Here is a 23,282-nt window from a genome sequence, read left to right on the forward strand (position 1 = left end):
TCTGATCTTGGTCAACATCTGAGAACAGCAGTTAAGATAAAATGGACTGTAAGGCACATGGCAGTCGTAGGATATTGTAACCTGTGTTTAATCTCAGATTTCCCCGCCCAAAAAAAGAAAAGAACTTTTTACAATCCTTTCTAACAGTGACTCTTGTACAACAACATAAATACTGTGCTGGAAAAAATGAATTTCCCCCCAAAAAAATTAAGCAGTTTTCTTTTTTTCTCCCCCCTCGCAGTCTCTTTCTGTAAACATTGAAAAATGCAAATCAAGTCTCCTCAGTTCTCAACAAGACAACAACATCAAAATAACAACAACTGTTCCATCTGTAAGGCTCGGTCGCCTCACTATGCAAATAGTCTCTAATGGGCTCAGAGCAAAAAATGAAATCTTTTTTCTTTCTTTTTTTTTGTTCCTGTTACCTTCTCTTTTTCTAATCCGTTTAATGTTCAAAGGAGTCAATTGTTCTCAGTTTTTTAGATCCAGCAGGGTGGAGCAGAGGTGTTCATAGGGGTGGAGAGGGGTTTAGGTAAAGGGGAAAGGAGGGAAGAGGGGGTATGTCCATCAGAAGAGGCTGGTCAGCGTGGTCTGACACGGGCTCCTGCACTCATGGACGTCCAAGCCCCCCGGCACCGAGGTGACGGTGGGCATGGTGGGGTTGGTCAAGTCCGTCAGGGTGGTAGGGGTGCTTGAGGGGCTCATGGAGGCGTTGGAGATCTCTGAGGCCGGTCCCGACGGCGTCCCGCCCTGCAGCGTGGAGCCGTCAGACGCCTTGTCCACGCCGGTGCTCTCCTGCCGCAGAAGGTTCCTCCTGAACTTGGCACGAGCGTTTTGGAACCAGACCTGCAAACAAATGAAATATGAAATCAAATTAAACTACAGCAGACTTTCTAGCACAGACTCTACACTCACTGATACCCTAACCCTAACCCTAACACATGGCATTACTGATGGTAGTTGTAGTGCAGATTTGTTCTTGACTTGAAAAATAAAAAAATGTAATTAAAAAAGTGAAGTAAAATGAATAAAATCAAAATCAAGCAACCACCGAGGCACCAAGAGAAGAAGTCCATTGTCCAGGTGAGCATTAAGGAGCAAGCATTTCGGTTTGTTTTTACATTTTTTACACGCAAACCCTAACCCTAACCCCTTCCCGGTGCCTGCTGGTCTTATACCTACCTACCTATACAAACAGATTCACCTTCAAAACAAAAGCATCAACCAATACTCAAATGAACTAAAATGATACTAATATTTTATCAAATCAATTATTAAATCTAACAAGAACAACAAATAGCTCCAACAGTGGAGTTATGATAGGACAACAAGCTAACATGCAGAGATTCATATAAAAGCATTTAGCCGGGGTTCTTAAAGGGGCCATTTCATCCAATCGGCATGATAGCCATTTAAATGGCATTTAACAATTTAACCCTTACATAGTATTCAGGGTCAAATTTGAACTTTTTTTGTGGATTTTAGAGTTGTAAAAACAGCCTAATGTGAACCTGAATAAGCTGAAACACATTTTTTTAAATGCAAATGTACACATTTGACCTGTGTTTATTAAAAAATAAACATCTAAATCAGCATTCAAACATGTTTTATTCTTTATATCCTATAAAATGTTCTCCTGGACCATAAAATAGTGATCGTGAATGTCTTCACAAGATTAATGATAATTTATTAATGACTAATTATGAGTCAGAATATGAACAGTGAGGGTTAAGTATTGATTGAAGAGGGTGGGTTGGTGGTATTTGATGGTTTGAGATGTGTGTGTAAAGCCTTGGTTCATCCAAATTGCACAAAAACATGATCTAACCATACAGTTATGGTAGTTTTATTTGTCCAGGTTTTCTGTACTTCGGTATCAACATCTCTCTCTAGTAACAGCATCCCTTTTATACTGAAAATAAAAGCCCAGACTATCTCCATGGCTAGATACCACTAAAGATACCACCATAAAATCAATCCACCGCCCTGTCTGCTTCAACCTTTGTTGGTTTAAATGTCCACACCTTCATTTTTACACATTTTAACCCTTAAACTACAACTCATGTATATTTTCCAACAGTGTGGACCATTCGCTTAACACACCATCAGCTTTCCTTTCTTCTACGCAGCCTTTGATATCAGTCAGCCGGCCACACAGTGTGACGATCGACTCGTCGAAATGTAACGGGTCTGCTTTCAGGCTTTTCATAGTGGCACTAATAAAAACAGACATGATGTTCACTCTGAACACCTACTGTATTGTTAAGCATCATTTCATGTCTCTGCAAGGTAATTCTCATAGTGTTGTGACATGAATGGAGACGCATGGCTGCCTAGAAGAACAAAAAACAAGATTCGGGGATCTAGGACGTTGTAGATTGTGTTGGAGAACAATTAACTGTAACGTAAAGATAACTGAGATTGTCCTCGCAAGAAAAACAGCAGCATCACTTCAAATGCCTAAAGTGTATCTTCACATGTTCCTGATATGCAGTAGAGTTCTTTTGTGATAGAGCTTCGAAAAAGGAAGAGACTGGGGTGGATTGGTCGGTTGATGAAGCTTCAGACTAACATGAATGACCACTGTTCACTGTTTTCTACCTGCAGTCGACACTGGTTTCTTTTTTTAAACATTATTTTACCTTCATTATTAGACAGTCAGTGGCGTAGAGGCAGACAGGAAACAAGGGGAGAGAATGATAGGTATGACACCAGGGACAGGGACATTCTGGGCATGTGGTATACGCTATAACCATTTAGCTACCGGACACTCTACACTGGTTTCTTTTAACCATGACCATGTGCAATACATAACCTTCAATCTGCACTAATATATATGACAACAGTGTCATTCATAGTGACAAACCCAGAGAATTATCCCACAAATCAGCCATATAGAGCATTTGATCATCGTTTAGCTGATTGTTTCAGTTTCTCCAGCCTGCTGCTCTGTTTGTTTAGATTTAGTCTCACTTTTCGGGTTCCTCAACCTTATTTCAAAACCACAGTAGACAGCTGACCGTACAATACCTGCCCAACACCAAACAACACAGACAAAGTTAACAACTAACTGAATAAAGCTGACTATCCACAAACATCCAGATGTTTCCCTGAGGAGTCAACACAGACTGAAACCAACTAACGCCAATACTGTTGCAGGTCTGCTGGATGTGTGTGTGTGTGTGTGTGTGTGTGTGTGTGTGTGTGTGTGTGTGTTAATATGTGTGAGGCTGAAGTCTGGCCCAAAGCAACAAAAACACATTTATAATGAGAACGCAGCATTATTTTAAGTATAATTTGGCTCTAAACTAAACCAAACTTTAAACAGGTGTGATCAATCAGCATAGTCACACTGAGGATTCGGGATTATTTGCAGTAAAATCCTGATACGGTCTTTAAAACATCATCAACATCTCACAACCTCACACAGAGCCACATTACCAAACACCACCATTCACTATTAGTTTTAAACCGAAGAGCACACACATTGAGTCTAGTGAGCATCTCCTCTCTCCTCGTGTCTGTTTAAAGTCTGTTTGCACATCCTCTGACTGGAGTCAAAAGATAAAAGAACACTTAAAAACACAAAAGCCGGGGCACTCTTCTTCTCCATGCGTGCACAAGTTAGAAAAAGCTTCTTATGGCGGCGGCAGCTATAGGAAAATAAAGCCTTTTCTTTTATGTTTGCACAAGAAAATAGAAAGGCTCCACTCTTTGTTTTTCATTGATGCTTTGAGAGGATAATCATGGAATTATCATTGTGTAAGAGGATAAAAGCGAAGCCGTTATTCTCATATTTGCAAAAGACAATGAAATGAATGGAGCCAGGTAATCCTTTTAAAAGGTCTGTTTTGGAGCCACCATCCTGTTTCTTAATGTCATTTTTTCCCGGACTTGATTTCATACCCTTAATCTTCGCTGTCTTCTTTTTCTAATAATAAAAGAATAAAATCAGTAGTGTATATGTGAGATGTGGGGTGAGTGAGCTGAGCGGAGTGTTGGAGCGTGTTAGCGATGGAATCATGACGGAGCCATGGGAAACAGGCGGAGGGAGAGGCGCTTCAGCTGGAATAACAGGCACCCAAACTCAAACGCATCAAAGCAAAACGACTGCTTTGTTTTCTGCGAGCGTTAATTAAAGCAGCGGGATGATTTTTCTTCTTTTTTTTTTTTTCTTCCTCCTCCTTCTCCTTCTTCTTCTTCTCAGAAAAATTTTTGATTCAGAAACCTTTTTGTCTCATTTCTTCTTCTCAGTCCCCCAGATAATTTGCTGTCGTCTTCTGTGGAAATCAAACGCTCTGTTGTGCTTTTCTCTTTCTTGGTGTGTACTACAGAGCTTTTTGTTTTTCATCCCTCAGTCTTCACCAGAACATCACAATGTCCACTGAAATAGATTACGCTTCTTTTTTCTCTTTTCTTTTTTATGGTTTTGCTTTCATTTTCAGGAGATTTTGCATTCTAATATGAACACATAGTAACTGTTTGTTTTGCCTGAAGGAAAAGAGAGATTCTACATCTGTTTAAAGCTAGAAAGAAAGAAGGAGAGAAAGAAAGAAAACATACAGCACAAAAGAAAGAAAGACAGCAAGACAAAAAAGACAGAAAAAAGAATAAAAGAAATAAGAAAAGAAAGACACAAGGAACTAAGGAGAGAAAGAATAAAAGAAACAGTGAGAGGAAGAAAGAACAAAAAGAAAGACAAAGAAAGAAAGGAGAAAACATAAGAAGAAAGAAGGGAGGAAAGGGAAAAAAGAAAGAATAAAAGAAATGAAAGAAAGACAGCAAGACAGATTAAAAGTGATAAGGAAAGAAAGAAACAAGAAAATACGGAAAGAAAGAAGGAGGGACAGAAATACAGCAAGAAAGAAAGGAGGAAAAAGAAAGAATTAATGAAATAAGCAAAGGATTCTTTCTCTCCTCATTTCTTTTATAACAGCAAGAAGATTTAAATAAATAGAAGAAAAACAATAAGAAAGAAAGAAAAATTCAAAGAAACAAGGAAAGAAAGAAACAATGAAATAAGGAAAGAAAAAGTAGGAAAGGAAAATAAAGAACAAAAGAAATACGGAAATAAGAAAAGACAGCAAGACAGAAAGAAAGGAAACAAACAAACAAACAAGGAAATAAGGACAGAAAGAAACAGTAGGAAAAAAACAAGGAAAGAAAGGAGGAAAAACAAAGAAAGAAAGTACAAAAGAAATGAAGAAAGAAAGAAACAAACAAGGAAATAAGGAAAGAAAGTAGGAAAAGGAAAGAAGACAGCACAAGAAAGAAAGAAGTAAAGAAAGAAAGAGAAAATCCCTCTCTGTACTTCCTCAGCTTGTTTGCAGCTTCCTGAAACTTTTCCAACTATTTGGTCGGAATGAGAAACAGAAACATGTTCACATAAAACAGCTGATTTGGCTCCTGGCAGGAAAAGCTCACTTCATATATTCTCCACAGAACGATGTGCACTGGAAACGAGAGCAACTCCTTCACCTCTGTGTTGGACCCTTCCGCCCCCCCCCCCCCCCCCCCCCCCCCCCCAAATCCCTCTACCCTAAAGTATGTGTGTATATGTGTGTGTGTATAGTGTATGTAAAGGCTGCTGTGTTTACCTGTAAGACCCGCTTGGTGAGGCCCGTCTTCTGGGCCAGCTGCTTCAGGTCCTTGGCGTCTGGGTTGTGGTTGATGGCGAAATAGGACTTCATGGTTCTCAGCTGGTGGTGCTTGAAGGAAGTCCGCATGCGCTTGGTCTTCTGACTGGAGCTGTACTGAGAGTCCCGGTCCATGGACTCACCGTCGTTCTCGTTGCAACTCAAAGCTGCTGGGCCGAGAGAGAGAAAGAGAGAAAAAAAGAGATGATTAGAAAGAAGGATCTCGAATTTGATCACTTTGCTTCATCATTTTGGGTTTTTATCATTTTGGGTATTTTATTTTTTTTTTTGGACACTTTAGGGGTTGTTCTTATTCTTCTAATATGTATTGTTGGGCATTGTTCCTTTATTTGACAGTGGATGACATAAAGCCTGATAGAGAGAGAGACAGAGAGAGAGAGAGAGAGGGAGAGAGAGAGAGAGAGAGAGAGAGAGAGAGAGAGAGAGAGAGAGAGAGAGAGGGAGAGAGAGAGAAAGAGGAATGACCTGCAGCAAAGGTCTCTTGCAGGAATCGACCCAGCGCTGCCTTTATGTGACATTCTCTATAACCACTCCACTACCAAAGTGCTCTTTTGGGGGTTATTCTAACTTTTCTGACCTGCTTTGGCCCCTTACATTCTCATGACCCCTGCAATCGATGAATATTCCATTAATGTGTACAGAAGCAGCCTAAAACATGTCTTATATACATCATTTTACACCTATTGAATGCTCTTATTTTGAAAGTATCAAAGAAAAACTAAAGCTTTTCATATGAAGTGACTCCCATGACCCCCTGAGGATGCTTCACAGTAAAAGGCATGAGTGAGGAAGGCAGGTAATGTAAGATTTAAGAATGTGGAGTTTAAGGAGAGAAAAAAATCAGCTTATAAAAGCAGGAAGAAAGAAAAAAAGGAAGTTTTATAGTTCAAATTTGTTACTAAAATGTCATTTTAAAGCACTTTTTTTATGTCGTCATTTTCATTCTTTTTAACATGTGTTCTCACGTCAGCTTGGATTCCTTTTCAATCACTTCAAATCCATAAAAATCAATCTGATCCATATTGACACAGAGACCTGACAGCTGTTTCTTCCAGCTGCAGATCGTCTCTCAGTCCGCACCTCTTCTGTCTGTCTGTCTGTCTCTCGTCTCAGTCTCTTTCTGTCTGTCTATCCTGGGAGGAGGAGGTGCTAGCCTGGCTTCAGCGCACGCACACACACACACACACATACACACACACACACACACACATATATACACACACAACATGTATTTGTCCCAGCCTGCAAATTTCTTGGCAACGTCCAAAGTGTTGCTGCATGCATAACAGTTCGTGTTCAATATCAGAACGCTGCAAACGATGAATATGAAGTGAGTGAAAACCATCAGAATAACACTTCACTTAATTAGTCCATACACACCAGGCAGAACAAATGCTGCTTTCTAGCCAAAGCATATGCTGCAGCATTTTAACACACCAAAAAAACAAAAAAAAAACAAAACAGAAAAAAAAAAGAAGCAGCAGCAGCCTGTAGACGCTTCTTTCCTTCTTTCCTTCTTTCCTTCTTCCTCGTCTTCCTCACAACACAGTCTCTTGTTCTCAGTGTTAATAACATCCTGGAGCTGCGTGCTCCTGGGGTCGCCACATGTTCTCATGTGATTTGTTCAGGTGGAAAGCTTTTGATGTTGTTTCCGGCTGAGAACAGAAGAGGGCGCACTGCCTCTTTATTCTGCTTTCACATTCACTCTTTATTTTAACTAAATACACACAATGAGCAGGAGAAAAAGCAACTTTCTTTTCTTTTTTCAGATTAAGAGTGACTTCTTTTTGCCTTAAGCTCTATTTTCTTCTTTTATCTTAATGATTGAAAAAGCAGGTGCTCTTATTTTTTAAAGTCCATCAGTAGGAGGTGAAATTTGACTGTTTTCATTTATTGGTTGAATTTAAAAGATAAAAGAAGGATAGCATTTTTAAAATAAAGGAGAGATGCTGTTTATATTTGAAACTATAGCTGCATCCAGAAAAAAAGAGAGGAATGGGAAGAAAAAAAGTAAAATAAAATAAATTAAAAAAAAGGTGTAATTATTTCACTTGTTGCAGCTGATATAGTTCAAAAGTTTTTTGTGGAGAAGTGATACAAATTAAAAGGAGAAATAATAATTTCATGGTTATTCTCTTGGATTCTGACAAGCTGTATAGATTCTAATCAAGGTGTTGTTTATGAGAATAAGAGGAAGGTTAATTAACTGAAGCCGAAGCATAGAGAAAGAGAGAAAGAACGAAAGAAAGGAAGAGAAAGAGAGAGAGAGATTTCAAACCAGATAGTGCTGTAAGAAAGTTCCCTGCTCTCTCTTCCAGTGAATAACTCATCAAATCACATTGATCTCTCTGGTACACACCCAGTTTGGCCATGTCCCAATGCAAAAAGGCTCCAGCAGTGTGTGTGTGTGTGTGTGTGTGTGTGTGTGTGTGTGCGTGTGTGTGTGTGGGTGGTTAGGGAAGGGTAGAGGAGGGAGGGAGGGTGGAGGAGGGGGGTAAGGGGGGGTGTTAGGGTCTGTAGATGTCTATGGAGCCTGACAAGTGGAAAAGGGTGAAAGCAAAAGCCGGAACATCAAAAAAACTTTTCTTTTTATCCTCCAAAGAGGACATGGGAGATTTTTTTTTCTTCTTCTTCCTAACAGACTTACTAAACTGAAACATGTCTTTAAAAACGACCCGCTAACAAAAAAAAGCCTTTCTTTCTTTTCTGTTTTTTTTTTAAAGATGAACATTTAGAATAATCTAATCATAATGTGATATTTAAACTTTATGAAAGACGTGCCACCTTAAATCCACACATTCAAGCTTACAGCTGTTTATAAAACAAGTTTTTAAAGCCTGAATTTAACACACTTATGTAACTACATCTGAATCACTAACAACTCTTCACTTGTTTTTCTTTCTTTCTTTTCTTTACACCTTTCCTCTCAGATACTTTACTTCCAGTCTGAACTGCTCTGACTCTTGGCCTGCATGCTTCTTTCACTCTTCCACTGTTTATCACTTGTTATTAAGGCTCATTCATGCACTAACACACACTGTTACCTCAATGGAAACTATATCACACACACACACACACACACACACACACACACACACACACTCACTCACACACACAACTCAATCAATCACTGAATACCACCTTAAACAACGCAATCAGCTCAATAAAGCATATTTGGCGCCATGCCACCACTTAAGGGTTATTAAATAAATATTCTAGTGCCACCTTAAAGCCTCTGTGATAAAGTTAAGGAAACACTCACTGGTGATGGATCCGCTATTAGAAATATGACAGCACAAATAAAAGCACGATGTGTCCTGTGATAAAGTTACACACGCACACACACACGCACACACGCACACACACACACACACATAATAAAAGCTCCTATATGTTTCATTAATGAAGTCTGTCAGTCATAATCAGCTCCTATTCAAAGTTAGATACTAACAGTCACATAGGATGTTTTTTCTTTCTTTTTTTTGTTTTTTTCTTTCTTTTTTAACTTTTCCTCTCTGTTTTAGTCAGATTCTAATTATTACTTGACGCAAATTCTAATAAGAATCGTTTATGATTGAATTATGCTTTATTATTATTATTATTATTATTATTATTATTGTTATTATAACCCGCACATCTCTTGTCTGTTTCTTACCTGCGTTATAAGCGGCCAGCTCGGCCCCAGGCCCGGGGCTTTTCCTCTTCCTGGGCCGGCCTTTCTGCACTGTCCCCACGCCGTTGAAGTAGGATAGTCCGAGCGTGTTGGCCGGGCCCAGGCCTTTGTGAGGGACCACATCCGCGTGGTTAAAATGTGTCTGATATTCTCCCTGGATGAGAGTCTCAAAGTGCAGCCGACAGTACACCAGACTGTCCTTCATACCAAAGTGATCTCCGGTGGTGAGCATCTTGCTGCAGGTGGTGCAGGTGAAGCAGTTAAGGTGGTAGACCAGGTCCCGGGCCCTCATCACCATCTCCGAGGCTGAGATCCCCAGATGGCACCGAGCGCATCTCTGCACCGAAAATCTTCTGCGGACAACACAGAAACCTCATCAGCGGCTGGACTGGTGTGTGTGTGTGTGTGTGTGTGTGTGTGTGTGTGTGTGTGTGTGTGTGTGTGTGTGTGTGTGTGTGTGTGTGTGTGTGTGTGTGCATGTAGCCTAAAGTTTCCCTGAATCAGACAGAACGCTTAAAGTTACGCTGACAGCCTTTACGATAAGTTAAGATATTAAAAATTAATTTAATAAGTAAAAAATTAACAACGTGCCGATTATTTGACGTTTAAAACAAAACACAACCTACAATTTGATTATTTCCACACGTTCAATTTAAGAATAGTTTGATTTTTAAAGGGCCAATGAGTCAGTGAAGGCTGGAGGTGATGAAGGTGGAGGGGGGAGGAGGAAGAGGAGGAGGAGGGGAGGTGTGTGGGGGGGGTCATCCTCCTCTAGAGAGATGCACTAACACTAAAAAGTAGCTGTTTCATTATCTTGGCTTTTAGTAGAGACTTTTAACACCTCCGAAATAATTTCTTTCTTTTTTTCCCCTAGTAGGCTACCATACTTCCTGACACTGTTTTACTGAGAGGAAAACACATGGATGTAATGGCGCTGTTTGTCATAAAAACACTCAAATATATATTGTAATAATGACACAATATGTCAGATGTCGTCAATAAAAAAAATGAGGATGAGAAAATAGCGTTTGAGGAAAGAAATAATGTTTAAATTTCGCCTTTTGAAAAAATAAAAGGCGGATTTAGAGCTTTTGCATGGTTTGTTTTGCATCATTTAAAGAGCATTGTTTTTTTTATGTTGGTCATTAACTGTACAAATCATACACTAACCAGAATGACCATAATTGCAAACAGATATTTAGCTCTTTAAAAAGCAAACGCAGTGGACTGTAGTGTGTGTTGGACAGTGTGTGTGTGTGTGTGTGTGTGTGTGTGTGTGTGTGCAGCTCCAGGCCTGTGCTTCATACCTGTAGTAATCCTCCTTACAGTAGATGCTTCCGTCTTTACTGAAGCAGGTGAGTTCAGACTCCAGGTTGAGTTTACACTCGCAGCATTTGAGGCATCTCATGTGCCACTGTTTGTCTACGGCAAGCAGGTAGTACCGGTCCGAGATCTTCCTCCCGCAGCCCGCGCACAGAGCCACGCGCTCGCTGTTCATACACGGCATGGACTGTAGAGAGAGAGAGAGGCACGAGGACATGGTGTTAGAATAAATGATTATTTATGTACAGCATCATGGTTATATGAAATGATCTTAATATAAATATGAACAACTAGAAGATGATTAGAATCAGAGGATCATCGGAGAAAATCATACAGTCTGATCTCACTGATAGAGTTTATTACTGTAACAGAAACGCATTATTGTCGCTTACAACTTCAATAACTAACTAAATATTGTTGTGATATTAAAATATGATTCATATTTTTAGGTGCAAAAGGGCAATTCAGTTAAAACAATAATAAAAAAAGATATGTCATCTCCTTTCTACTGTCATAATAGAAGAAATATTCAATTTATAGTCAACAATATTCAACATTTTATCTAGAGTAAAAAAAATGATCCTATAAAAATAATAGCTCACTACAGTATCATAATTATGAATTACAATGCGGCTACAGCAGATTATTAAAGGTGCCATATGCTCATTATTATAATATTTCTGATGGAGTTACAATAAAACAAGACATTCAAAATAATCATAAAGGAAAGTAATTGACATAAAGTCACTGTTATGAAGCGTTAACACTCTGTAGGAAATGATAGAAATAATGAGTTTTGGTGGAAGAGCTCTGCTGTTAATTGCTTTAAATAATAATAACAATAACACTAATAATATGTGGATAAGGTTTATGATGCCGGACTGTCATTTAAGGCCTACAAAACACACACACATACATATACACACGTGCATGCACGTAAACACACACAGTAAGCCTCCACAAATCATTAGTAAATTAATATGGAAGCAGAATTACAATTAACTAATATTTATGTAATAATTTATTGCATTTACATGACACTGCTGTAAGCAATTATGAAGCTACTCTCTTTCTAATAACTCCGGCTACTTATTTTATTGTTTCAAAAACAACAACAGAATTTTAGATTATGAGCCATTTTCTAAAAAGTAAAATATTAAAAGGTTTAAACCTGATTTTAATGTTAATGTTTGTGTTAATTTCTCTTTTTATTTGTGTATGTGAATCATTTAAAGCGTGGCTTGTGTGTGCGCTGTGATTTCCATGTTTTACATGTGTTTTGAACGCACCATTAAAGCCACATTTAATCCATAAATTGCTCAATTTTCAAGACAAATGTTATCATTTTTTATTGCTTTAATAATTCGGGTCCGTTTAGTTGCTGGGACTAAAAGAAGTTTTAGTTTCAGGATGAAGTGTAGCAGTAGAAATAAGAAGGTTTAGGCCTTTTTACAGAAGTTTAGCGGCCTGAGAGGCGATTTAAAGCAACTCAACACAAGCTGGCATCTTTTAGTTGATACTTTTTCTGTTTGAATTGAGATTTTTAAAAAGCATTCAGGGTTGAAACAAAAGTGCTGGGTATAGCTGTTAACAGTCCAGACACTGTCACATGTTTTCCAGGCTGCCATGCTGGCTGCACTAACAAGCCGTATAGAGGGGCCAGATGAATCTCTCCTACCGTCTCTGATTCCCCCATATCGATGGCTGAACTGATGGCTGCTGACTCGCTCTTTCCTCTCCGGTCCATTTCTTCCACCACACCGTGCACGTCGCCTCCAGGGAGGCCATGGAAAAGCATCGTTGCCGCAGAGGGAAGGATATTATAACTGTTCTCTTCGGATCTGCAAGCCAAGATGTCCATCAGAGGCACAACCCTGCGCAATAACGCCACTCAATATTCAGTCTTTTTTTTTTATTGGAAGGGTTTTCCTTTCTTGCCGTGACAAGTGAGAAATCCAGATCAGGGAGGAAAAAATATGAGGGAAAAATTGGACACGTGTTCTCCACACTACGTCTCATCTGCCAATGGAAACCGTCATCCGAATCTCTGCAGCTCTCATTATTAATAAGCTATGATTAATTCATAAATAAGAGCTCAGATTCCGCTTCTCTCACTCTTCTGTGCCGATTGGATTTTTTCTCCTTCTCCTTCTCTCTCTCTTTCTCTTTCTCTCTTTCACTCAGTTGTGATATTATTTCTTTTTAACACTTTCTATTTTTTCTTTTCCATTTACGGTGAATAAACATACCAAACTATAGAAGCCTTCGCTGCATGGCTCTCTGCAACCGATGCCTCCTCCTCTTGTGCCGGGAGTAATATTTCAAGGTTTCGGCAGTCTGCAAAGCATTGGCGAATTTCTCCCCCTCTTTTTTTCTTCCTCCGCTATCTTCTTCTTCTTCTTCTTCTGCAGAACAGAAGTTATTCTGTCTTTCAAATAGAACTGACAGCGGTAAAGCAGGGCAGCAGCCTTCTTTACTGCATCAGTCACAGAGAAAAATCAAAAGATATTTCCCACAAAAATAAAAGCTTCTCCTCCAGGTTCAACAGTCCAAGTTGATGCTCAAAGCAGCTGATTTACTACTTTTTCTCTCAGCAGTAGAAAGAAAAAATTGAAGCTTTTTTTTTTTTTTTTTTGGTCAACTATAAAATCCCGCCGGCCGTCTGTGTGAAGCGCTTTTTCCTTTTACAGTAGTCTGTTTTGTTTAGTTAGTGTTTTGTCTTTTGCCAAGGAGGATGCATGTGCGTAACAGCAGAAGAGGAGGAGTTGGCTTTACGTTGACTGATGATAGGCGAGTTGTTTGCTGGCCCCCTCCAAAAAGCCGCCGTGCCTCCTTCTCAGGTCCCGGTTGGACTCTCCGCTCCTTATCAACGGGGCCCTGTTGCGTCACGACGCACCATTTATGTTCATTGGCTGTTCCGCCAGTCACCGAACTGTTTGGCTTGTACTTTACCGACCGGTTTGGAGAAAAAAAAGCAGAAGCAGCAGCAGTCAGCAGCAGCAGCAGCAGTCAGCAGCTCCTTCTTCACTTATAAAGCACCGATCACAGTCACACACTTTCTTTATCTGTCCATCCGTCTCCCTCCTTCCGGTCCAAGCTGCAGTTTGACAGGTCGGTTTCAAGAGAAGAAGAAGAGTCAGAGAGAAAGAGAGAGAGAGAGAGAGCGAGAGAGAGAGAGAGAGAGAGAGAGAGAGAGAGAGAGTTTCAGTCTGGTGAGGTGTTGGAGCTGTGTGTGTGTGTGTGTGTGTGAGAGAGAGAGAGAGAGAGAGAGAGAGAGAGAGAGAGAGAGTGTGTGTGTGTGTGTGTGTGTGTGTGTGTGTGTTGTGTGTGTGTGTGTGTGTGTGTGTGTGTGTGTGTGTCTGTTGGGACCTTTAACTCAAGTGACGCACAGAGAGGGTTCCACAGCACCGAGCGCCAGTCTGCTGCTGCTGCTGCTCTCAGCCTCTCATGATACTGAACCTGCTTCCAAAAGTCTCCAAAATGAACCACGAAATAAAAAAAAGCACATATTTTCATTTTACACATTTTTTAAATTTTATTAAAATGACGTCATAAAACCATAGGCTCACAAAACTCCAGAGAAACCACTTTTTGTGACATTTAGCTTCTCACTAACAACATCCACATTATGATTTATTGTTATTATTTAATAGGTGTCTTATATTGTGTGTGGAAGGTTTTGGCGCTGCTTTAAAATTAGAAATCATATTAAAAAAAACTTTATTTTTTATTGTTTCATTTTTTTTAAGGGGCCCCAATTGAAAAGTAAGGCCCTTAAAATATAATCAATTTACAATTCTCCAGAGATACTGAAAGCAAACCAGGTCAAACTAAAATGATTAGAATTATCAGAACAATAAATAGAGGTTTATTAATAAAGACGATATTAATGTTTAATGTTAAAAAGTAAAGAATCAATTGGCACCAATGGGTGTCACCTCATTATAGCATCTCTCTCTCTCTCTCTCTCTCTCTCTCTCTCTCTCTCTCTCTCTCTCTCATGAACTTCTCTATGATTCTGTGTCACTCTTGTATTTGTAAGCACAGACACAGAGCAGTTTGCTTCAGCAGCCTGAGCCTCAACTGATCCCAGATCCGCTCATTCTAATTAGCTCTCTGCTCTTAATTGGGAAAGGGGGGCGGTGGTGGTGAGGGTGGGAGTGTGAGAGGAGGTGGAGGGGGGGGAGTGGACTTCGTCATCAGAGGACGTGTTTGAGCACCAGAGGAGAGGTTTGATCTCGCACAAAAGACGGTAGTTACAGCGGTGTGGGAGAAAATTACACGTTATCACATCACCGCTCTGGCTTTTGTTGTTTTTTGTTTTTTTTTAAAGGGGGGTCTGAAGTCAATTCAAGCAGTTAGTGAAATGATTAAAAAATGAAATCCATCCAACCATCAACCTTTCCACTCTTTTATATACGTATCTGAGATGATGATAAAAAAAAAATCATTTTAGCTTTAAACTGCAGATTTATGCCCATAAATGAACACCAAATTTTAAATCTACCTCTTTTTTCCCCTGATATATTTATTTCCCTCTCCTCTCTCCTTTCTAAAAAAAAAAAAAAATACCTGTCCTGCCCCTCCCGCGCATATAAAAGCTCGCGTTTAGGCTATTGTGAAGTTTTATAGCACAAATATGATGTTATAAGCTCCTAAATCCTTATGCAAATCAGCCCTCTGTAATACCCTTAATTGAATACATGCATATTTATCATCTGCGTTTTCTATCTGCTATAAGGCTGGGTTTATACATTAAACATAGCGGCAGCGGGCATGTCTGCGGGCGTGTATGAAATATGATATTAGGTGCTAGTGTAAGATTAAGGAAAAAATATCAGTTTATATGTGTTTGTATCAGAAGAGCAAGAGCGGCTTGTTTCTAGGATTTGATTTCAGTCACTTCCCAGAGTGAAGAAGACGCGTTTTTTCCCTCTCACTGGATTTAGAGATGATTTATGCAAATGTTGGCAGAGGTCTGGGCTATATATGTTGGAATATCTTCAGTAATGTGTGCTCACTTAATTTTTAGAGCAAGAGAAAAAGGGAGAGAAAAAAAGAGTCACAATATGATAATTAATAACAGTATCAAGTGTGTTAAGAGACAGAGCTGCGCTGGTTAAAATAGTTCAATATTTAATTCATCTATGGTGCGTTTGTTTAAAAACAAGGTAAAACTGAATTCTTTATATTACAACCCCCCCCCCCCCCCCAACCGCCACCCATAACACACACACACACACACACACACACACATAGATTTTTTTTATATATATATATATGATGAAAGGATGCAAAGAAAGACAAACTATCACCAACACCAGTCACCAGCTTATTTCTCATGGAGACAGTTTTATGATTATTAAAAAAACAACAAAAAAAACCTTAATCATATTTTACAAACAGGCCAAGTTATTAATACATTTCAGCCCTATAGTTGAATAAACTCTAAATAAAAACTTATTTTAAAACAGATTTCAGCTTAAAATTGTTCAAAAGCATTTCTTCAGTCTAAATCATCTTCACACAAATATAATGAGAAGCAAGTGGCTGTTATAAGTTCTATCCTTTATCCATGTTGCAGCAGAAATAAGCAACGGATTGTTAACATACTGTTGTTATCAATACTTTAAATTGTAACTTTTCTGCATAGGACTTGGTTGAAAGAATATAAGTGAAGTCTGGTGTTAGTATGGATTCAGAATCACTATCTTTAAGGTTGCAGGTTCATATCTGAGTTAGGCCATATGTCAATGATGGATTGAGGAGAAGTGACTTATATTATGTACTTTTTGTCCGTGTTGCAGCAGAAATAAGCAACGGATTGTTAACATACTGTTGTTATCAATACTTTGGGTTGGGTTGAAAGAATATAAGTGAACTCTGGTGATAGTATGGATTCAGAAACACTATTTTTATGGTTGCAGGTTCAAATTTGAGTTAGGCCATATGTCAATATAGATTCATCCACAGTCAGAAATTCTGTCATATGTTTATATTGTAGTAACTGTCCCTTTAATATCTATTAATGGTGCATTAGGTCAGTGTTAAAAATCAATGAGTAGGCAATGTCAGTATTGATATATTGTAATACGGTTTGATTTGGCATAATTAAATAATAACATTTGATCTTTATATAAATCTGATGATGTAGCTTCATTTGTCAGCTGTTTAATTCATTTCAGTGCCAAAAACACACATGCGAGTGTTTTTGTTTGATCATGAACAGCTTTCCCTAAAATATCCTTTATTATAATATAACAATACTACAATGAGGGCTGTAACAAGATTTTAGAGGTACTGATTCCACCCCCAACCCCAACCCTAACCCTAACCCCAACCCCAAATCTCAATAGTGGTAAAATTTTGATTTTGTTTCATATTTTATTTAGTAGTGTAATTATATTTACTGTATTTTTATTAACCAACATAAAAAGTACTGTCTAGACCTGCTCCATGTAAAAATGTGCTCTATAAATAAAGATTGATTGATTGATTGATTGATTGATTGATTGATTGATTGATTGAGGTATAAATGAATGAAATATTTTTTGTTTAGTCTAACAGCTGTTATTCAACCTCAGTGAAGACATGATTTCAGTTGTAATCTGATCACAATATAAAATCACAACTACTATAACAGATGATTCTGTCTCTAGCAGTCACTCACATATTAAATAATGTGTGCAACATTGAGCTCTGATGCTGTGTAATACAATGATGTCATGTTTCCCACTATAATTCCAAAAATAGCCTATCAGAAATATCCGATCCAGTGTTCCCTCCTAAACTTTTCTCCTACCCAGGTGAAAAAAACACTGAAACTAATGAGAGCGTTGTTTGAGGCTCTGTTCCTTACAAAGAAAATACAACTTTATGTCAGCTCTTACTAACAGAACACGTCTCATTGAAATGAAAAACTGAGATATTATGAGCTGATATGAGACTCATGTTGTGTACACTTTAAAGCTGTTGTTTAATTGGGTAAACACACCAACGAGTCCAGAATGCACTAATCCTAATAACCACTATGGAGCTAATAAACAGTGTGAGCAGCCAACTTAAACACTTTGTAGAACGCATATAGCACTTCTCTCTGTGTCTGTGTGTGTGTGTGTGTGTGTGTGTGTGTGTGTGTGTGTGTGTGTGTGTGTGTGTGTGTGTGTGTGTGTGTTTAGGTCTATCATAGGCTACTTTTGGGGACAAATTTGAGACTAAAGACTAGTTAATTAGGGACAGCTTGTGAAATTGGGGACAAAAGCTGTGAGCCCAAGTGGAAAAAAGCAGTTTAAGGTGGTTAGGGTTAGGGTTAGGATTAAGCTCCAGAAAATGAATGTAAGGCTATGTAACGTCCCCGAAAGTGACCTAGGATAACTTGTGAAATTGGGGACAAAAGCTGTGAGCCCAAGTGGAAAAAAGCAGTTTAAGAGGATTAGGGCTAGGGTTAGGTTTAGGGTTAGGGTTAGGCTCCAGAAAATGAATGTAAGGCTATGTAATGTCCCCGAAAGTGACCTAGGACAACGTATGTGTATGTGTGTGTGTGTTAGGGGGTGGTGTTTGCCGCTTGTCGACAACTAAAATGCTGATACAGCTCCACTGATTACTCCTTGTTCCGTAATGATTTCCAAACGGGGCAGCCATCAATAACACAAATCTGCATTTCTCAGAAAAACATCACCCTCGTCAGGCTCCTGGCATCTTTTTGATCTCTCGTCCCATTTTTTAATTGTATTCCCCGCAATAAAGGTAGAAGGGGAGGCGTCAGAGGGGTGCGTGGCTTTAATGGGATGCTGCTGTGGAAGTGGGGAGTGGGTTACATGGTCTCTGAGGAGAGCTCTGCTGTAATTAAGAAAGGGAACAAAGCAGAGGAGACTAAAAACACATGAAAGAGAGGAAGCGGATCACCTAATCACTGTACGCGCACCATCCATCACACACACACACACACACACACGCACACACACACACACACAAACACTTATAACGCAAGGAAGAATCACACATAAGCATAAACACACACACACACACACACACACACACACACACACACACACACACACACACACACAGCACACCTGAACCTCTCATGTTCACATCAGATTGAATGTCATTGATAAGTTTACACAAATGCCATTAAAAAGCCTCTATTACAGTGGTTCCCAAGGGTCGTAGGGGGAATCTGTAGGGTCAAAAACAAAACAAAATTCTTCTAGATTCTTCATCTTAGAAACAGTATCTGGTTAAAAAATGGTTAACTCAATATACACTGACTTTTTCCGGAGCTTTCAATCAAATCTCACACTCTTCCTCACTCACAAAGTGGAATTCATTTATCAAAATTCTGCTCATCCTTTCAACTTTCCTCCAATTCAACTCTAAAGACGACTAAAATGAGACACTTTGAGAATAGAACAATAATGAGTTAGCTGGTGTTTCCTCACCTGTTTCCTTCCCTGCCTCTCTACCTCCTGTTTCCTAGCAAAGAAGCAACTTAGAGGAAGTAAGGGAACAGAGGGGAGGGATGTGAAGAAGAGAGGTGAGAATTATTGAGAAACTTGCCTCTGGTATCGTAGCATCCTTTTTGACAGTTGTTCATAGAAACACAAATTTATTCCTTTTTCTTTATTTGTAGCTTTTAAATTTTTAATATAGCAGCAAAACAAGCAAGAAACACAGATATGAGGTAGAAACTCTATGTTAACAATAAAACAGGCAAATATACAGTATATAAATGTATCTTTATTACTATGTGTGGAGGAGACTCACTGCTTTATTATAGACCTTTCCCTATAGGCTGCTCTAGTGTTTTATTAGATAAAGCTCTCTTAATTTATTTCCTACAGTGTTGTGACAGTTGGAAAGATGGAAACACTTAATTTAGAGTCGGTGCCACAAAGGAAAGGTATAGGTTATATGAGGAAAGGTGTGGAATGGACATAGTTAACTGAACTGAAGGAACAGATGTCACACTGTAATATTGGTCAACAGTCAGGTGATACATATTCAAAAAGTCACAGTAAAGGCAAGAGGAGAGTTAAACCAGCCACATGCTTCTTTACGTTGCACTTTTCATCACAACATATTCTAGGACTCAAACACTGAGGCAGCATATGCTCAAACTGGCATGGTGTTAGAAAATGACAGAAAGCCAGATTGGGCACAAATATGCTAGTTATTATCCTATATACACTACATGTACTGTATTATGTATTATTACATTAAATATTCAGGAAGAGAAAGTATGAAATGTTATAGATAATTTCTAAGGACATTTGGGCAAAATCTATTAAAAGCATGTGAAAAAACGTTGCATGGTTTACAATGTGGTTTTGTGTCAGAACCACATTGGAGTCAATTCTAAGAATAGAGAGCACAGAAAAAGAAAAGAAGAAAACACAGAAACAGCATTGAGATGGTGTGTTAGTAAGATAATAGTATTAAGAATAGTATAAATATCTTAAGTATGAATGCACAATAGTTTGATTAATGCACAGGTTAAATGTTAATACTCAACATAATAATAATAATGATGATTCTGGATCAAAGCCAGTGATACAATCCTCAATTTGATCTATGTTTTAAAAAAAACCCACAATTTAAAAAATTGTATTTATTAAAATATTAATTTAAAAAATAGTGCTGGTATAATAGATAACCCACATAATTATATAATTTCAAGATTGTAGATAGTGGTGCTAGTACTGACTTCCTTTACCTATGTTATTTTTCTTTCCAGGTTATATTATCAAAATGTAGATTAGATTAGATTAGATTAGATTAAATTATTTCAGATGAATTAATGCATTAACATTAAGGCAGTGTTTAGACATTTTATTTTGAAATATGTTATAAAGAGTTGGGTTTATAACCCCCCCCAAAAAAACAATGAGTCCAGTAATCATAGATGTCAGGAAAGTCAAGTGGAATAAAAAGTTTAATATCTTATTCTTAAGTGTAGCTTAGTTTAAAAGTATAAAGTAGCTCAATAATTTTAAGTAACTACATACAGTATATAACATTTAAATACCTTAAAATTGAAACAAACTCCAGCACTTACGTGTAGTTACCTTTCACCATCATATCAATATAGTTTTACAATACTGTTTTACATTCTGAAAAATGGTGTATTCAAGTAAAGACTATCCTGCAACACAACTTTTATTCTGGTTTCACATCCTCATCCACCACTTTAGGAGGCAATCCGCTCATATTTGGAGCTCTTCATCTGTTCTACACATGCATTAATGTCTATACATGCTGATCAGTGTCAGCTTGTACATATATTCATACATTCTATGCTATGAAATAAGCAAAATCTCATGTTTGAGTTTATTATTCAGTAGATTCAGAAAAAACAAACACAGATGACTACAATTTTAATTTCTAATTAGGCTACTATTTCTTTATTTTACCTCATGCATAAATTGCGTGCAACATGGGAATGTGTGAAATCATCAAAGGCGACCATTAAATACAGGAAAAATGTGTTCAAAGACAACAGAGCTCAAGGTTGGAGTTGAAAATGGACAGAGGGGAGAAAAAAAAACATGAGGGAGATTTAATCAGTTTATTAGACCGTGTTGTCAGTCTGGGTTCTGTGTATCTTTTGGATCTGTTCAAAGACAGAAAGTCATCTCTCAGTGGGGAATCTTCAGATGACTCTGACACGACTCAGATAAACTCTGTATATCTGATCAGCACTGGGCTTTATCACTTCTCATATGGATGCTGTGGTAAAGTTTGATTTAAACTTTGATTTCTACAAAAAATAACCTTATTTATTAAATGTATGTGTTTCTGAGAACATTCTGGTAAAAAATAATTTTATTATAGCTCTAAAAAAAAAAGTTTCCTCAAAACAGCTGTATCCTGATCAATAATTAGCATCGTCCGTTTGTCTTCTTTCTCACTGCTGAGTTGTAGTACTGTTTTTCTCCTGGTTTTGTGTTGCGCCGTGCTCCCATCCCAGCTCCTGTCAATCAACCCCAGACTGCGAGGATTACAAAAGAAGCTCATTCTGCCACAGGAGCCCCTCTTTGGAGAGCAATTCTAAAACTTACATGCCTCTTATTTGTTGGGTCAAAGGTTAAATTGCTGACCCTCCCCTCCATTCCTCCCTCTCGCTCTCCCCACCGTGGCCAAGCTGTACTCGGAGTCTTATATTTACATGGATTAGAGTCCTTTCACGCTGAAGAAAAGAGCTGGTTCACAGTCAAAGCCTGAGGAGCAGTCCATGCTGCCCGAGTGGCCACATTATTCACTGGCAGACAATGACCATATTGTAGTTATGTGAAAAAGGAGGGGGCAGGAGGAAAGAGAAATCCCCCCTTTGCCATGGCAAAGTCCTACACTTGTGCCACGGAGAGGGGAGGGCCGAGCCCCATCCGCTTTTTCAAGCAGAGCAAACAAAGCCTGCCCACTGTGAACAAGATGAAGATGTCAAAAGCTTTTAGGCAGGGGGGTGAGACGGGGTTTAGGGGATAAACCAACAAAACAAGTGAAAAGGTCTTTTCTCAAATGGATAAATCCTACTAAGTCTACATTTCCACATCAGATTTACTCTCTCCTTTGACATCCTCTCTCCTCCCCCTCTCAATAACCTTTTCCAAATCAAATCATATAGAAAAACAACAAGCTAGGTAGTATCACTTTAAGGGAGGAACATCACTTGTTAGCACGGCTCTGAATACAACTTTGCATCACATCTGAAAAAGAACTATATGAGAACAAATTTGAAAAATGGGACTTCTAATATCCTAAAATTCAACCACTTGCTATTATAATTTACAGCAAGCACCTGGCAAACAGTGGTATTTAAAAAAGTAGCCAAATGATCATTATAAAGAAGACTAAGAAAATGTTTTAAACTGAAAACAGAACAGAATTTGGAAAAATCTGAAATTTCCTGGTGCAGCCTACAAGCTAAAATCATTTTCCTAGCTGATTATTGGATGTGTTAATAGTAGATTTCCTTGCAGTATGCCAGAACGTACAGATATTTCTCCCCAACATGCACCTATGGCAGTGTGATGTCTCAGAGGACAGAAGCCTGAGGCACTGTGGAGTGAATGACATAAAGAGGCCTGGTATACAGCCACAGCCGATTCACATGCAAATAGCCAGCATTGCACTGACTCTGATTAACTCCCTTTGAGTTCATAGTTTCCCTGTTAACAAAGATTTAGCTGCTTTTGAGTGAAGCGGTACATTAAGTGGGGAGAGACAGAGGGAGAGAGAACTGGTGGCGAACCTTACAGTAAAGCCCCCTCAGGACATAATGCAACCTCCGTCTTGTCGGCCTAATCCGCCTAGCAGATGCAGGACAGAGCCGAAGCTGGTACAAGGAAGGAGAAAAAGGGGACAAAAGAAAGCAGCTCTCTTGTTTCTTATTTCATCCCAGCAGCAAAAGTCCTCCAAAACCCCATGACTGAACTGAGTGAATGACTTGAGATTGAGCCAGTCAAGAGCTGTGTGCCCAGTGGACCCTATGAATGAGAATGGGTCATGCTGCTCTATAGCTTTTTTCAACAACATCCATACAGTACTGCAGTCTCATGCACCCTAAATAAAGCTCAGCCTCATTGAATTCACATTTATGAAATAAGCACAGTATCTTTAAATGAAAATGT

General features: G+C 38.7%; 1 protein-coding gene across 2 annotated transcripts; it reads right to left on the bottom strand.

Annotated features, from left to right (window-relative positions):
• Positions 1-567: 567 nt before the first annotated feature.
• Positions 568-12,514, bottom strand: lhx2b (LIM homeobox 2b). 2 transcript variants are annotated; one of them, XM_053325332.1, is made up of 5 exons: positions 12,332-12,514; positions 10,638-10,840; positions 9,313-9,683; positions 5,598-5,803; positions 568-795 (listed from the first exon to the last, which is right to left on the bottom strand). In XM_053325332.1, exons 1-5 carry the CDS (start codon positions 12,512-12,514, stop codon positions 568-570), a joined length of 1,191 nt encoding a protein of 396 aa, XP_053181307.1. The 2 variants fall into 2 exon arrangements, with proteins under 2 accessions (XP_053181307.1, XP_053181306.1); XM_053325331.1 differs by having other exon boundaries at positions 568-846.
• Positions 12,515-23,282: the final 10,768 nt, after the last annotated feature.

This window comes from Scomber japonicus, chromosome 9 (assembly GCF_027409825.1).
Source record: "Scomber japonicus isolate fScoJap1 chromosome 9, fScoJap1.pri, whole genome shotgun sequence".
NCBI lineage: Eukaryota > Metazoa > Chordata > Actinopteri > Scombriformes > Scombridae > Scomber > Scomber japonicus.

Coding starts and splice junctions, on each gene's coding strand:
- lhx2b (XM_053325331.1), bottom strand. CDS start 12,514: ATGGACATCTTGGCTTGCAGATCCGAAGAGAACAGTTATAATATCCTT. Junction 9,684..10,637: donor TGTAAGGAGGATTACTACAG/GTATGAAGCACA, acceptor TGTTGTCCGCAG/AAGATTTTCGGTGCAGAGAT. Junction 847..5,597: donor TCACCAAGCGGGTCTTACAG/GTAAACACAGCA, acceptor ATTTGTTTGCAG/GTCTGGTTCCAAAACGCTCG.